General features: G+C 43.8%; 1 protein-coding gene across 1 annotated transcript in view; it reads right to left on the bottom strand.

Moving 5' to 3' along the window:
- Positions 1-9467: 9467 nt before the first annotated feature.
- The window catches only part of LOC127417080 (protein arginine N-methyltransferase 8-B-like), a 22386-nt gene continuing 15001 nt past the window's right edge, over positions 9468-16852 (bottom strand). The window contains exons 6-10 of the mRNA XM_051656804.1: positions 16337-16424; positions 15384-15499; positions 12421-12571; positions 10511-10632; positions 9468-9551 (exon numbers count right to left, since the gene is read on the bottom strand). Of these exons, the coding sequence (XP_051512764.1) occupies positions 9468-9551; positions 10511-10632; positions 12421-12571; positions 15384-15499; positions 16337-16424 (561 nt within the window). The remainder of the gene's footprint in view (positions 9552-10510; positions 10633-12420; positions 12572-15383; positions 15500-16336; positions 16425-16852) is intronic.

The following is a 16852-nucleotide window of genomic DNA, read 5'->3' as shown; positions in this document are numbered from 1 at the left end:
TGTATATGCTGATTGACAAAGGTGGGTTAGGCCTACCCAAGATTTTGTTTTATTATTATGCATAAGGTCTCAGACATTTGGCTCATTGGTTTCTTCCACCTGAGAGAGCCCCTCCCTTGTTTTGTATTGAACAGGAATTTCTTGCCCCTATTTTGCCATCGCAAAGCCTTTCTATCAAACTAACCGGAGAAGTTAAGTTACACCCCGTTATCTCGCATTTGCCAAAATGGACAAAAGTGTCCAGAGTGTTTAATTCGGACAATTATCTAAATGTTGCCTCAAGCATATGGCTGAACCATATCACCAGACAAGTTGTTTTAAGGGGATGGAAGTCAGCTGGAGCGCCCCCATTTCAGGCATGGTGCTCGGAGATGGGGAGGGTGGCAGCTTTCGAAGAAGGGTCATCTAGGACTCATTTGTGGAGATATGGGGGAAATATTTGCTGTTTTTGGAGGTCTCTCGGGGAGGGGCAGTGGAGCGAGAGGTGTAGTTGTTAATGTGTTTGATTATTTTATGTATATATGTATACATACATGTATGTATATATATATATATATATATATATATATATATATATATATATATATATATATATATATATACTCATATGTGACCACAGGAATGTTTGTTGAGGGTCAGGGTGGGGTTGGGGATTGGAAGAGGTAATGGGGGGGTTAAATATGGATTCTGTGTATATATGTTTAGCTTTTCTTTGTTTAATGTATGAATCAATACAAAATGTTAATCCCAAAAATTTTTGGGATACTTTAGGACCAAGGGTGTTGCCAGGAAATTACTTTTGGGTGGGCCTCAATAAAAAGTTTTTGTGACACGGCACATTCAAAAAGTTCTTTCACACTTTTAGAAATCAGAATTTATGCAGTTTTCAACTAATTTGTAAATATATATTTGAATTCAAAGAATAATCTCTAACATTCTGCATGAGCCTGGGTCTAATTTGGGTGGGCACAGGCCCACTCTTGACTACGCCACTGTTTAGAACACAGAGCACAAACAAAACAAAACAAAACAAAACAAAACAAAAGCTGGATGTTTGGATACTTTGTCAGAGATGAAGAAGATATTAGATTGAGACTTAACACTTGTAATACAATTAATGAGAGAAACTGGAACGCCATCATATGGCTGATGTTAAAAAGTCCCGCCTTACAGGTAAAAGAGCCAGTCACCTTTTATATATAGACATCCCTATCAATCAACTCTAGAATGTGCATGCACATTAGTTGGACCAGCCTGAAAAATAGCATTTTTTAGCATGATCTGAGCTAAAGAAGCACAATTCATGATGCCAGTGTTGTCAGATTTTACTGCTGATTAGAAATATGTTCTTTGATCGTAATCTTGATCAACTGTTTTGGAGATTTCAGTCTTTCCTCATTCAAGTAGATAAGAGCTACACTTGTATGCTGCTTGTTCACATAGACAATAGCCACTCGCGAGAGATCCAAAGTTGACCGCCGAGTGGACTGACTTGCCTTGAAAGGGACTTTGATTAGTTTCTGATGCCATTTGTTGCATCAGGTAAACACATTCCAATCAGAAGACTGCCAATGGGTGTAAGTTGGCACACCAGCTGAATGACTGCCAGCACATTAAAGTACAAATGACTGCTTTCTCTGTGCAACCTTCAGTATGACAGCACCAATTCTACAGAAGTGAATTTTAAACTCCTTTATTTATGATACATCCATAATCACATCAATGTGTTTTATATTTCATCTTTCATACAGCAACATGTCCTCATGTTCTACAAACTGCCATAGACCACTAAGACATGCTATCATACGCCTACTAACATTTTACTTGGTTTTAATTTAATGTTTTAAGCTATTGCATTTCAGATTATTTTAACAGATGCTCAAATCAGGCAATCGGTAATATTAATAGACCTAATAATCAGAAGAATTTTTTTTACATGTAAATTTCAAATTTCAATAACAAACCCTATTAGTTTTGGATGGTAAAACATTCTTAGCCTGATTCTAGCACATAATCAGGTCATATATATATATATATATATATATATATATATATATATATATATATATATACACTATATTGCCAAAAGTATTCGCTCATCTGCCTTTAGACGCATATGAATTTAAGTGACATCCCATTCTTAATCCATAGGGTTTAATATGACGTCGACCCACCCTTTGCAGCTATAACAGCTTCAACTCTTCTGGGAAGGCTTTCCACAAGGTTTAGGAGTGTGTTTATGGGAATTTTTGACCATTCTTCCAGAAGCGCATTTGTGAGGTCAGACACTGATGTTGGACGAGAAGGCCTGGCTCACAGTCTTCGCTCTAATTCATCCCAAAGGTGCTCTATCGGGTTGAGGTCAGGACTCTGTGCAGGCCAGTCAAGTTCTTCCACACCAAACTCGCTCATCCATGTCTTTATGGACCTTGCTCTGTGCACTCGTGCGCAGTCATGTTGGAACAGGAAGGGGCCATCCCGAAACTGTTCCCACAAAGTTGGGAGCATGGAATTGTCCAAAATCTCTTGGTATGCTGAAGCATTCAGAGTTCCTTTCACTGGAACTAAGGGGCCAAGCCCAGCTCCTGAAAAACAACCCCACACCATAATCCCCCCTCCACCAAACTTCACAGCTGGCACAATGCAGTCAGACAAGTACCGTTCTCCTGGCAACCGCCAAACCCAGACTCGTCCATCAGATTGCCAGATGGAGAAGTGTGATTCGTCACTCCAGAGAACGCGTCTCCACTGCTCTAGAGTCCAGTGGCGGCGTGCATTACACCACTGCATCCGACGCTTTGCATTGCACTTGGTGATGTATGGCTTGGATGCAGCTGCTCGCCATGAAGCCCTCTACGCACTGTTCTTGTGCTAATCTGAAGGCCACATGAACTTTGGAGGTCTGTAGCGATTAGACTCTGCAGAAAGTTGGCGACCTCTGCGCACTATGAGCCTCAGCATCCGCTGACCCCGCTCTGTCATTTTATGTGGCCTACCACTTCGTGGCTGAGTTGCTGTCATTCCCAATCGCTTCCACTTTGTTATAATACCACTGACAGTTGACTGTGGAATATTTAGTAGCGAGGAAATTTCACGACTGAACTTGTTGCACAGGTGGCATCCTATCACAGTACCACGCTGGAATTCACTGAGCTCCTGAGAGTGGCCCATTCTTTCACAAATGTTTGTAGAAGCAGTCTGCATGCCTAGGTGCTTCATTTTATACACCTGTGGCCATGGAAGTGATTGGAACACCTGAATTCAATTATTTGGATGGGTGAGCGAATACTTTTGGCAATATAGTGTATATATATATATATATATATATATATATATATATATATATACACACACACACACACACACACACTAGATAAAGTCCTATAATAGAAACTAATTGTGAACAAACAGTATAATGCAAAATGGACCATTTTTTTGGCTAGTGAACTGAATGTTTTCGGTGAGGACCAGGGGTATTTGTAGACTTTTATCATCACTGAACAGTATAATTGGCTGTGACACTGAGGTCACAGATGGACCCGGACAGATCCCAGACATCGCTTTGGCAACGACTGGATTAAGAGCACAGGTGAAGAGGAGCAGGTGTCCAAATCATGCACCACAGACAGACAGAGCATTCCACATGGCATCTGTTTTTTGTATACGTATGATGTGCTGTTTCTCTCTTTGTCTCTGTTACTATCTCTGTGCTCTGTTAGCAGATGCAAGTGGAAATGTAGAATTATACTGACACTACTGTATATATTGCAGTCTCATAAATCTACCAGAACAAAAAATTCACAGATGCCCACATGACATTATTCACCACAGCACAAATGCTCTATCTGTTGCTTCTGAATTGAGACATAATGTGATTATTTCCATTATTAGCTGCTGATGTTCATTTTTGTTTGATTTTTCTGGAAAATGATGGACAGAAACCATCATAGGTTCAGAGTTGTTATTGATGCCCCAATCTTGATTTCATGATAAATGGGCAATTCTCAGGAAACAGTGCCATTACTGTGCCACGTGTGCCCACCCCTGTGACCTACTGCTGACAAAATGAACATGATACAGTCATGTTATTTGATGATTTTGATTTGATTATTTGAAGAACAAAAAAAAAAATTATACTATTTATGCTTCTACTGTTTTATATTCAGTATGTCATTCCAGTTTAGATTAGTTTTCATTAGTTTTCACACTTTGTTAGTTTTAGTTTTCTCTGTGTTTAGTTAGTTTTTATTTTAGTTTTATTCTATGGAATATTTTAAGGCTGTCAAAGCTAAAGTGTTTACTGGTATAATTTGAACGTGTAACGTCATTAAATTTCTTGTGTTTCTTTTATCTAATGTAATTTTCATGTTTAATAAAGGTGGATTGTAAATATATGTATATATATGTGTGTATCACAGTGTTTTATAAAAAACTAAAATTAATTTGAGATAATTTTTATTTAGATTTTTGTCCATTTTGGAGTTATGAAAAAGTATTTTAGTAAATTTTTTAATTTTTCATATTATGTTATTTCAGTTTTTATTTTTATTTCATGTAATGATGTTTTCATTTAGTTTCACTGGTGAGTTGCGATGTTTCCCTGTCTGTCACTCACTCGACGTTGGTGTCGATGTAGTGACACTAGGGGTCACTCTTGGGAGCCCGAGACACCTCTGGTCTTTGATAAAAGGCCAATGAAAATTGGCGAGTGGTATTTGCATGCCACTCCCCCGGACATACGGGTATAAAAGGAGCTGGTATGCAACCACTCATTCAGATTTTCTCTTCGGAGCCGAACGGTCATGCTCGCTGAGCTGAATATCACTGTTCATTCACCTCTGCTGGATCTGACGGCGCATTTCAGCGGCTTCTCCCTCCTCTGCACTGGTGCACTGCAGAGAACGCTCCTGGGTGCTTCGGCAGAAAAACTAGAGAGTATATTTTCTGAAAGAGCATTTTTCCCCTCTAAAAGAGTATATTTCTCTAAAAGAGCGCACACACGGAACGTCTTTTTAAAGATGCGTCTTTCTAAAGATACCTTTCCGATTGCGTGTTATTCCTGGTTGCGGTCGTTTTCTCTCAACTTCGGATGGTTATGATCGCTGTCTTTCGTGTCTGGGCGCGACCCACATGGAGGCAGCGTTTGTGAATGGTTCATGTTCTCACTGCGAGAACATGACCATGGTAACGTTGCAGTCGCGGCTTGCTTTCATAAGAAAGCAAGCCACCCCAGCGGCTCCCCGCCTCGGTCCTTCTACCTACGGGTATGAGGCCAGCGCGGCTAGCACTGGGGGCGATTTGGGGACCCCAATGGGATCGTCTCCACTGGGTATCCCCCCGCGGACCTCCCATTCCCCAGCACGCTCGTCTGCCACAATCGGGCTTCTGGATGAGTTCGCCGGCTCATCGCACGGCGAGTCTGGCTTCTTGTTCGGAGCTCGCGAAGACGATGAGCTCTCGAGCACAGCATCGGAGAGCGGTCTTATCCAGTCAGACGCAGAAGCCTCAGCTGGGCTTCCCCCTACAGGGACGATCGCCCAGTCACAGGCCGATGCTGAAATGACGGACATGCTTTCCCGGGTGGCCGTGAGTGTCGGGCTAGAGTGGAACCCTCCGCTCTCCCCTGAACCCTCACGGATTGATGATTGGTTTCTGGGCTCGCAGCGCCGCTCAAAACAGCCGTGCCCAGCTCCAGTGCCATTCTTCCCGGAAGTGCATGAAGAGCTGACGAAGTTGTGGGAGGCACCTTTCACTGCCCGGCCCCGACTCCACAGTTCCCCCGCTCTCACTACCCTCGATGGCGGGGCGGCCAAGGGCTATATGGCGATTCCCCCGGTGGATAAGGCGCTCGCAGTGCATTTATGCCCGCAGAGCGCCACCACCTGGCGTGGACGCCCTAAGCTCCCGTCCAAGCCCTGTAGGCTCACGTCGTCCCTGACGGATAAAGCCTACAGTGCTGCTGGACAAGCTGCCTCTGCCCTGCACGCCATGGCTCTCCTGCAGGTCCACCAAGCCAAGGCGCTGAAAGAACTGCACGAGGGTAGTTCTGCCCCAGATTTGATGCAGGAACTGCGCTCGGCGACCGCCCTCGCCCTCCGGGCGACGAAGGTCACGGCGCGGTCTCTCGGGCAGACGATGGCCACACTAGTGGTCCAGGAGCGCCACCTGTGGCTCAACCTGGTCGAGATGGGCGAGGCCGACAAGACACGGTTCCTTGCTACCCCCATTTCCCAGGTGGGCCTATTTGGCGACACCGTTGGGGACTTTGCCCAGTAGTTCTCGACGGTGAAGCAGCAGACAGAGGCAATCCGGCACATCCTGCCCCGGCGCGGCTCAAGATCCCGCACCCTGTCTGCTCGTCGCCAAGGGCATCCCCCTGCGGTGACTGCACCGGCTCCGCCGCAGCCCGCCCCTTCGGCCCGTCTCCGGTGTGGAGCCCACCGCAGGAAGCCGACGCCACCCGTCTCCTAGCCGGCACCGAAGAACCCACGGAGGTCCTCGAAGCGCCCCTGAGACGGGCAACCCAGGTACGAGGGAACCCACTCACATGGAGCTGGTAGGAAGACCACTCCATCCCCCGGTGGAGGGCCGGGTGGAAAATCTTTTGTTGCCTTTTTGTTTGATTTCGCCACATGCCCAAGTGGCTGCGGTACCCAACAGTTCAGCAAAAGAGCGGCTTCCTTCCTCCCTGGGTCACATACCCGGTGTGTACGGTCGTCACCAAGACTACCGTCCATGGGCTTTTTCTTGCAGGATTGGCACTCCAGCGGTGCCCTTTCTGCCCCTGAGCGCCCAGCTGTGGCACACAGTCACCCCCGATGTGGCAGCCTCCACGGGTTACAAGGACAGGACTCTTCCTCCCCCCTCCCAGGCTGTTCCGGGGGTGGTCACAAGGAGCCAGGTAAGTGCTTCGATGTCCCTAGACTCAGCACGGCCATGACGTGCTGTGGCACCTCGCGCTCCGCCCCACCGCTCCGCCCCACCTGCCGGTATGTCCGACGATGTTGTCCCCTTGGTCCCCCTCGCGCAGAATTTGGACACGTGGCTTGCGCTTTCCAATGTGTCGCGGGGGCTGGTCCGGACCGTCCAACTCGGCTACGCGATTCAGTTCGCCAGGCGCCTGCCCAGGTTCAGCGGTATTCACTTCACCTTGGTCAAGGGCGAAAACGCTGCCACCCTGCGCGTGGAGATCGCTACAATCCTACGGAAGGACGCGATAGAACCTGTTCCTCCAGCCAAGATGAAGAAAGAGTTTTACAGCCTCTACTTCATCGTACCCAAAAAAGGCGGTGGGTTGCGGCCAATCATGGACCTGCGAGTACTGACCGGGCTTTACACAGACTCCTGTTCAAGATGCTGACGCAAAGACGCATTCTAGCGAGCGTCCGGCATCAAGATTGGTTCACGGCGGTAGACCTGAAGGATGCGTACTTTCACATCTCGATCCTTCCTCGACACATACCCTTCCTGCAGTTCGCGTTCGAGGGTCAGGCGTATCAGTACAAAGTCCTCCCTTTCAGCCTGTCCCTGTCTCCTCGCGTCTTTACGAAGATCGCAGAGGCTGCCCTTGCCCCGTTAAGGGAGGTGGGCATTCGCATTCTCAACTATCTCGACGACTGTCTAATCCTAGCTCACTCTCGAGATGTGTTATGTGCACACAGGGACCTGGTGCCCTCACACCTCAGCCGACTAGGGCTTCGGGTCAACTGGGAAAAGAGCAAGCTCCTCCCGGTTCAGAGCATCTCTTTTCTCAGTTTGGAGTTGGACTCAGTCTCCTTGACGGCGCGCCTTACGAACGAGCGCGCCCAGTCGGTGCTGGCCTGTTTTGAACGCGGTCTGCGCTCTCGCTGTATGTCACAACTCGCCCGCCGTCTCCTCCTCCGGAGTCAGCAGCACTTCAAGTCGCTGCGAGCCACTCACATCCCGGGCAACCTCAACACTACAGCGGACGCGCTGTCACGGCAGGTTTCCCTCAGGGGAGAGTGGAGACTCCACCCTCAGGTGGTCCAGCTGATTTGGAGTCGATTCGGACGGGCACAGGTGGACCTGTTCGCCTCCCAAGAATCCTCCCACTGCCCACTCTGCTACGCCCTCACCGAGGCTCCCCTCGGCATAGATGCACTGGCACACAGCTGGCCCCCTGGCCTACGCAAATATGCATTTCCCCCAGTGAGCCTGCTTGCACAGACTTTTTAGGGAGTGGAAAAACAGAACGGGGAAAGAGGCCACGACTGGGTTAAACCTGTCTCTGTCCTTGGGTAGTCGACTTGTCCCCAAAAAGGGCCGTTCGACACTCATAACTGTGTTGGGGGAGGTTACGTGTCGACCTGGTGTGCTGGCTATGAGGCACACAGCAAGTCTGCCCACCACACACTGCCAGTTCACGTAACACAGTTCAGCCTTGTGGCGTTTTGTATTGGGACCCCTAGTGTCACTACATTGACACCAACGTTGAGTGAGTGACAGATAGGGAACGTCATGGTTACTGGTGTAACCTCCGGGAACGAGACGTTGTGTCCCTCCTGCCACAACGCTAAACTACCCGCTGAAATGGCCGGACCTTATATCGGCTCCTCAGCATAAAACCTGAATGAGTGGTTGCATACCAGCTCCTTTTATACCCGTATGTCCGGGGGAGTGGCATGCAAATACCACTCGCCAATTTTCATTGGCCTTTTATCAAAGACCAGAGGTGTCTCGGGCTCCCAAGAGTGACCCCTAGTGTCACTACATCGACACCAACGTCTCGTTCCCTCCATCAGGAAACGGAGGTTACACCAGTAACCATGACGATTTGTTAGCTAAGGTTTTTACAGACACTTCTGCACTGATCTTGAGTCCCGTGACATTCAACCCAAAATATTTAGAACGTATATTAGAGTAGAATCTTTTAATATTTCATATGTAATAAATTATGATTTACATGGCACACAAAAACTAACCACAAATCTAGCACAAGTGGTGCCATTTCCTGAGAATGACCTGGATTTTGTGAAAAGTTTATCCTTATTTTACTTGTTAAAGTGCAGCTCAGCTTCAGATATATATAAATATATTCTGAGTTCATTAGCGGAGTTACTCTTTTGATAGAAATATGTTACATCGACACATTCTCAATATCTTTAGATGCACATCATTCATCATTCCAAACGTCTCACACCTACACTCAATGCAAAATCTATACTATAAATTAACATTTCTAAGACAATGACATTCTTTAGTTTGCAGAGGCGTATATAATTATATTCAGTCTCTGAACAGTCGTAGGAGAGATGGCGAACTAGTGCAGCCTTTAGTTAGTGAAGGCAAGGCTGCTATTGCTGGAAGAGTCATCCGATCTTCTAACATCTTCTGTCCTGGTCTTTCTCTTTGTGTGTGTCTCTTTCCAGCAGTGCTGAAGCATTGATCCGGAGTGACTCCTGCTTCTGCTTCACTGAGCTGCGCCTCTTGCTCTCTCTGCTGTACGTTTAACGCATCTTATAGTCATGAGCGATGGCCGTCTCGCACAGCTGACCTTTAAAATCCAGCTCAAAGGTAAAATCCAGATCACGCTGAATAAAAACAGAGAATTACATAAGAAGAAAAAGAGAAAGACAGTTTTATTTTGAATAACGGCTCACACAAACATCCAGTATGTGCGTTTCGGAAAACATTGCATTGTATTTAAAGTGTCTTTGCTTGTGTACAAACATCGGATAAACAAAAACGTGTGGATTCACATACATTCTAAATGTAAAATGTCACGAAAACAGCTGAATGTTGTTGTAATATTCAACCAGTGTTTCCTGTGCCACCGCTATAGAATATACAGCAAAATGAATCATTTTGTAAAGAAAACTTTACCTGAGTTAGGATCTTGCAGTCTAAAAGAATGCAATGAGATAAAAAGACAATGTACCACAAATATAAATGCAAGAAAAACGCATCTTTCTGTTGAGTTGCATGCAAAAACAGTGCAACCAGTGTAGTACGATTCCCAAGCAAAAGACTATTTTGAACCGGTTCTTTTGCGTAGTTTAAAGAGTTACTGGTTTGAATGAAATCTTCACTGAAGTTATCATTACATTCAGCAATGAAGCAAGAGTTGTTTTGTGTACTTTAAGATTCATGAAACATAAATCATTATCATTACTGACAGGTTGATCATTTAAAAAAGTAATGAAGTTACTTATGTATTTAAATTGAAATTTTAATTAATATTCCATTAAAAAAAAATGTTGATCTGTTTTAAAACTCAATATGTATGGCTCGTCTGGGACTCCACCGCTGCAAAAACAGAAATATGTATGAAACACTAGAGTGAGCTTTCCGAACATTACATCATCCACACTTCAGAAAAAGACATCTTAGACCAGCCTAAGATGTTTTGCTGGTCTTCAGCTGGTCTAGCCTCGTTAAACTGGTGTTCAGCTGGTTTAGCCGGTTGGCCAGATGAAAAGTGCTCAAACCCCCCATAAAACCAGCAAACCTGACCGGGCATGTGTTGCATGTGTGCTATGATGATTCTTACTGTGTTCTTCTCATTGGGCTTCATGGAGACGGTGCCCACGATCTCTTCTCCTCTCTTCACAGTCAGATACTCCTCCAGATAAAACACGGTCTGCTTCCAGTGTGTGAACGGAGCATCTGGAGCTACGAGAGAGGACACATATCACAAGTGTTAATATATGCAATGTAACATTCATTATACAGTGTAACAGCACACACTGTTACACTGACAAACTCGGCTTGTACCTGACAGAGTAATACAGTAAGTCTGAAAGATCAGGAGAACTAAACACAGACCTCAGATCTGTGTGCATGAGAATCCCACAACACTCCCACTTTACATCCAGGTCAGGTAGTCTCTTGACTTTATAATACATCAGATTGTGGAGTTGCACAAGAAATGCAGTAAAGAAAACTAAAAACATGAGTGTAAGCCGCAGCAGACGGTGTGTCTGAATCCTCACATTTGAAAAGTTTGTGTGAATGCAATATATCTGTCCCTCTTAGCAACAGCTGAAATAAACGGTAATTAGATGTAACATTCCTTCCTGCTTTTAGCAATTAAAGGGGTAGTTCACCCAACAATTATGTCATCATTAACACACCCTCATGTTGTTGCAGACCTGTACGACTTTTTTCTTCTTCTGTGGAACACAAATATAGATGTCATGCAGAATATTCAGTCACAGTCACCATTAACTTTCATTTCACAGGAAAAAAAGATGCAATGAAAGTGAATGAGTCTATTAGACCTTAACATATATTGTATTCCACATGGGTTTAGAACAACATGAGGGTGACTAAATGATGACACAACTGTCATTTTTGAGTGAACTACACCCTTATAGGACTAGTTCTCCCAAAAATTCAAATTCATTTATTCACGCTCATGCCATCCCAGATGTGTTTGACTTTCTCAAATGAAGATTTTTAGAAGAATATTTCAGCTCTGTAGGTCCATACAATGCAAGTGAACAGAACTTTAAAGCTCTAAAAAGCACATACATGCAGCATAAAAGTAATCAATGTGACTCCAGTGGTTTAATCCATGTCTTCAGAAGTGATATGATAGATGTGGGTGAGAAGTAGAACAATATTTAAGTCCTTTTTTTATTATAAATCTCCGCTTTCACTTTCACATTCTTCTTCTTCTGCTTCTGGTGATTCACATTCTTCATGCATATCGCCACCTACTGGGCAATATGCATGTAAAAAAGGACTTAACTATTTATCTGTTTCTCACCCACACCCATCATATCTCTTCTGAAGACATGGATTAAACCACGTATGGATTACTTTTATGCTGCTTTTATGTGCTTTTTAGAGCTTCAAATTTCTGGTCACCATTCACTTGCATTGTATGGACCTACAGAGCTGAAACATTCTTCTAAAAATCTTAATTTGTGTTCTGCAGAAGAAAGAAAGTCACACACTTCTGGGATGGCATGAGAGTGAGTAAATGATGAGAGAATTTTCATTTTTACTTGAACTGTTCCTTTAATGCTGCAGCACATGATAGAAGAGGGGAAAAGCCACATGGGTGCATTACCAAAAAATGGGTGAGCCTGAAGGCAAATTTACATGTAAACACATCTCGAACACATTGCAAATATTTTTGTTGAAATAGCAACTTTGCTACAATACAATATGGGGCTAGATGTATTCTTCAAATTGGCTTCTCAGAGACATTTCATATTATACAGAATTGTCTGCTATGATTGGGTGGTGGTGAGTGCCCACCATCTGTTCTGGCAAACTGTGATTTACTTTCGGTTGTGCTGTGTCATAAATCAGCCACTAGAGTGCAGAAATAAACCACAAATGACACATGCGCACATGAAGCACTTTGGCTGGTCTCTTAGAATGCTTTCTGTCCATTTTCCAGATGAAACTCTTGTAGACAGAGAAATGAAGTGGTATAAAACATGGCACCTGTGGAGAAGCCGGTCTTTTTATGACACTTGGTGAACTCAATGTTGAAGTAGGTGACCAAAGCATGGACATAGTCATTCCTCTGGATCTGTAAGCAGAATGAGGAGGTGAAGGACAGTTCCTCTGGCTTCACTGTGTAGATATCCACTTCCTGAGATGACGTAAGAAAAGAGAGAGGTATATTTATATTGAGAACTACACAAAAAAGACAGGAAAATTGTATTGCTATGAGGTTGCTCCTTTATGGCACAGCAGACCTCATGGAGTTCTCACTTATGTTTCATGTCTCAGATGTTTCTCCTAAAATGCCCTAGGTGCAGTGCAAATAGAAACAAATGAATCAATTGTTGACACACAGTAAGAGTTCATTGTGAGACCTCTGACTTTTGATTGCAAATCTGAGCTTAGTTTAAGACATTGTGCACATTACATGGACGTTCTTCCACTGATTATACTTAATATTTGACAACATGTGTGGTCATGTAAATGCCTTCAACAGCATTCCTTTAATGGAGTAAAGTCATAAACAGTTTAAGCATAAACCGATCAGCACAGGTGGATTTTTGCCCATTACCCTGATTTCGTGTTGCATGTAAATGCACTCGTTGTTGAGATCTCCTCTGAAAGTCTAGAGGAGACACATGTGAGATTATGGGAAATGTGCTGAAGCAGTATTGAAACATCTAAGAGTCAGGAGACTTAAGCAGAAGTCCTCATTTGCTCCCCATTTAATCTCACTGCTGTTTACGAGAAACAATTGAGATATTAAAGTGATCTCATTAGTGGCTACTGATTCCTATAGAAGAGAATGAACAAAAGATCCACATCCTGATTGTTCTTGCTCTCTGTTTTTCTTTCCATCTCTGCTTGTGAAATGTCATCCTGCTAGTCCTTCAGTAATCCTGCTAGGATGTTATTACTGCTCTTATATCAGCACAGAACTCCATAATTTCCCATCAGCACACTGAGTATCTCACCTCTGACAGATTAACCTGAAAACAGCACCAAAATCATATTGTGACTGAGTGTGCACCCTCTCTCTCTCTCTCTCTCTCTCTCTCTCTCTCTCTCTCTGTCTGTTGTTTTATATTCCTCTCACTCTCACTTCCATTAAAATCAAGCATTAAATCTCCCAACCAGTCAGAACTATTTGATTTTGTCTTATGAATCACAAAGTTTGGAAATTAAAATGAATCACTTTGTTCCTGCACAAACAAGTCAGCATAAGATATTGTGCGTGTGCATTTGTGTGTGCGTCAAACTTCCATCCACAACTTAATTTAAGTGCCTTCATCAGCGGACCCTTTTCACTGACTGTGATGATGCATTTCCACCTTATTTAGCAGCATAAATCTAACAAACCTTTTTATATTTGCAATTTTAAAATGATTTAGTATAAATTTGATAACATTATATGTAAGGAATAATTGACGATGGACCATGAAATTATTGAAAGATAATGCACACCCCGAGGTGGTAATGCAGCCACGACGTGCAGAGTTATTTCAGATAATATAGAAACTGTTGTATTTATAAAGATCCGGGGATGCATTGACAGCGTGTCAGTGTGTCTGTGTGAATGTGTGTGTCTGTGTCTGTCTGTGTGTGTGTGCACGAGTGTGTGTCTGTGTCTGTGTGAGTGTGTCTGTGTGAGTGTGTCTGTGTGAGTGTTTGTGTGTGTGTGTGTGTCTGTCTGTGTGTGTGCGCGTGAGCGTCTGTGTGAGTGTGTCTGTGTGTGTGTGTGTCTGGGTGTGTGTGTGTGCGCGCGAGTGCGAGTCTGGGTGTGTGTGTGTGTGTGCGCGCGCGAGTGCGAGTCTGTGTGAGTGTGTGCGCACGAGTCTGTCTCTATGTGTGTCTGTGTCTGTGTGCGAGTGCAAGTGTGTGTCTGTGTCTCTGTGTGTGTGTGTGCGCGCGTGAGTGGGAGTCTGTGTGAGTGTGTGTGTGTGTGTGCCTGTGTGAGTGTGTGCGTGTCTGTGTGAGTGTGTGCGCGCGAGTCTGTGTCTGTGTGAGTGTGTGTGTCTGTATGAGTGTGTGTGTGTGTCTGTGTGAGTGTGTGTGTGTGTGTGTGTGTCTGTGTGAGTGTGTGTGTCTGTGGCTGTGTGAGTGCGAGTGTGTGTCTGTGTCTGTCTGTGTCTGTGTGAGTGTGTGTGAGTGCGAGTGTGTCTATGTGTGTCTGTGTCTGTGTGAGTGTGTGTTTGTATGTCTGTGTGTGTGTCTGTGTGAGTGTGAGTGTGTGTGTGTCTGTGTGTGTGTGTGTGTGTGTGTGTGTGTGTGTGTGTGTGTGTGTGTGTGTGTGTGTGTGTGTGAGTGTTGGTGTGGGTGAGAGCCAAAGAGAGAGAGAGAGAGAGATTAGGGGTGCTTTTCAACAGAAATTGAAATAAATGTAGTATATTTTAGACATTGTCATTTTTATCTGATGTACTTAACCAATGTCTTTGTTAGGGTTAGGGTTAACAAAACATCCTGATTTCTTCTTTTTTTTTGTGATTTATCTCATACTAAATTGTTTAAAAATTCAAATAAAATCTAACATAATTCAAAGAGTTTACCAGCTTTAAATTGTGTCAAACTTTAGATTTTGTTCCCTGGTGGTCTGAGCTGTGAAAGAGCATATTTGAGAAGAAACTATAAAACACTTTGTATTCCAAAAAGTACCTTTCTTGAATGGAAGGAGAGGTTTAAAGATGCATTTCACAGTCCATCTGTAGAGCCATAAATGTTCCAGTCCAGATTAATCAGATTCAACCAATAATGATCTCATCAGCAGCTTCTCCAGTGGGTTATAATGAAATGAAATTGCATTTCAACAGATCATTATGTAACTGTCACACTGAGTGATACAGCTTATTATCAGTTAAACATCAATGCTGATGTTTTCTCTGTGGACTGTCTCATCTCCCACACATGAGGAACACACATACTTGTGTGAACACATTAATCGCTCAAGTGTGTTGATGGCTAACCTTGATCAGGCAGGTGTTGGACACCACTTGTTTTGGGTCCACAATATCCACCAGTGGTTCTTTCATAGCAACGTTCCGGATACACGTCATGTCAAAGCCATAAACGTTCTCCCACCCTGTAGAAACAAAGAATCATTTACACAACAGCATATAAATTCAACACTCTCACAGTAGTATTGCAAAGCCAGACTTTTGACTAACAGCATAACCGACATAATTTCTTAATCAGGCTCATTCTTCTTATCAAATAAAAAATGTATCCACCTCAAATGAGTATATAACTTTTTTATGTGCATTTTGAAGATTTTATTTGCATCTTAATGTTTCTATCCAGCAGATCCCAAAATGTGCATAAAAATATGTGGATGGAAACCCAGCTACTGCCAAAAAACATTCTCTGGGACTCTGTAAAATATCGGCCCTATGGAGCCATGAATTTAATACACTAAACATCACATTATTCACTAAAAACATATGCCGATGTGATTGAAAGCACTGGGAAAGCACTAATATTACAGTGGCCATTCTGAGCAGTTTCTGTGATTTGACTCTCCTTTATAAATTTATTTTCTTATTATTTTGTTGGATGGAGAAAAAAAAAAACTACATCCAAATTGAAAGGTGCACAGCAGGTGTTCTAGACGGTTTGAGAAGATCAAAATACATGAGTAGAGACATTGTGAAAATTCAATAATCATCAATCACAGATGCATTCGAACGGGATTAGATTTCTCAGAGGACCCTTGAGTTGTGTGTAAGAACCACAGACTTGGCAGAATCGGAAGGAAATTACAAATCGCAAAGTACGTCTATGAAACACGAATATCTCTGACCTCCTCAGGGAAAACTAGTCCAATCCGAATTGGGCTTAGGACTACAAATTCTACCCTCATCCTCACGGGTTATCAGATGTGTGTGTGTGTGTGTGTGTGTGTGTGTGTGTGTTTTCTCACAGTGAATCTTGAAGTCCTTGTACTGTCGGTCTTCAATCGCCACCACATAAAGGGCAGCTCGGTCTGGGAACATCAGACCTCCAGGTTTCTATAGATAAAGAGAACAGTCTCTGTTTACTCTGCAGAAAGATGGAACACACACACACACACACACACACAGACACACACACAAACAAACACACTTACTCACACACACACACACACACAAACACACTTACACCCTCACACACACACACACTCACTCACTCACACACACAAACACACTTACACCCTCACACACACACACATACACTCACTCACACACTCACTCACACACACACACACAAACACACACACTCACTCAATCACTCACACACATACACACTCACACACACACACACAATCACTCACTCACTCACACACAAAATCACTCACACACTCACTCACTCACACACACACGCACACTCACACACAATCACTCAATCACTCACTCACTCACTCACACACACATTCACACACACACACTCACTCACTCAC

The sequence above is a fragment of the Myxocyprinus asiaticus genome, chromosome 26 (assembly GCF_019703515.2).
Source record: "Myxocyprinus asiaticus isolate MX2 ecotype Aquarium Trade chromosome 26, UBuf_Myxa_2, whole genome shotgun sequence".
NCBI classification, from domain to species: Eukaryota; Metazoa; Chordata; class Actinopteri; order Cypriniformes; family Catostomidae; genus Myxocyprinus; species Myxocyprinus asiaticus.
The sequence above is the reverse complement of the archived record's forward strand: the minus strand, read 5'-3'. Positions and strand labels throughout refer to the sequence as shown.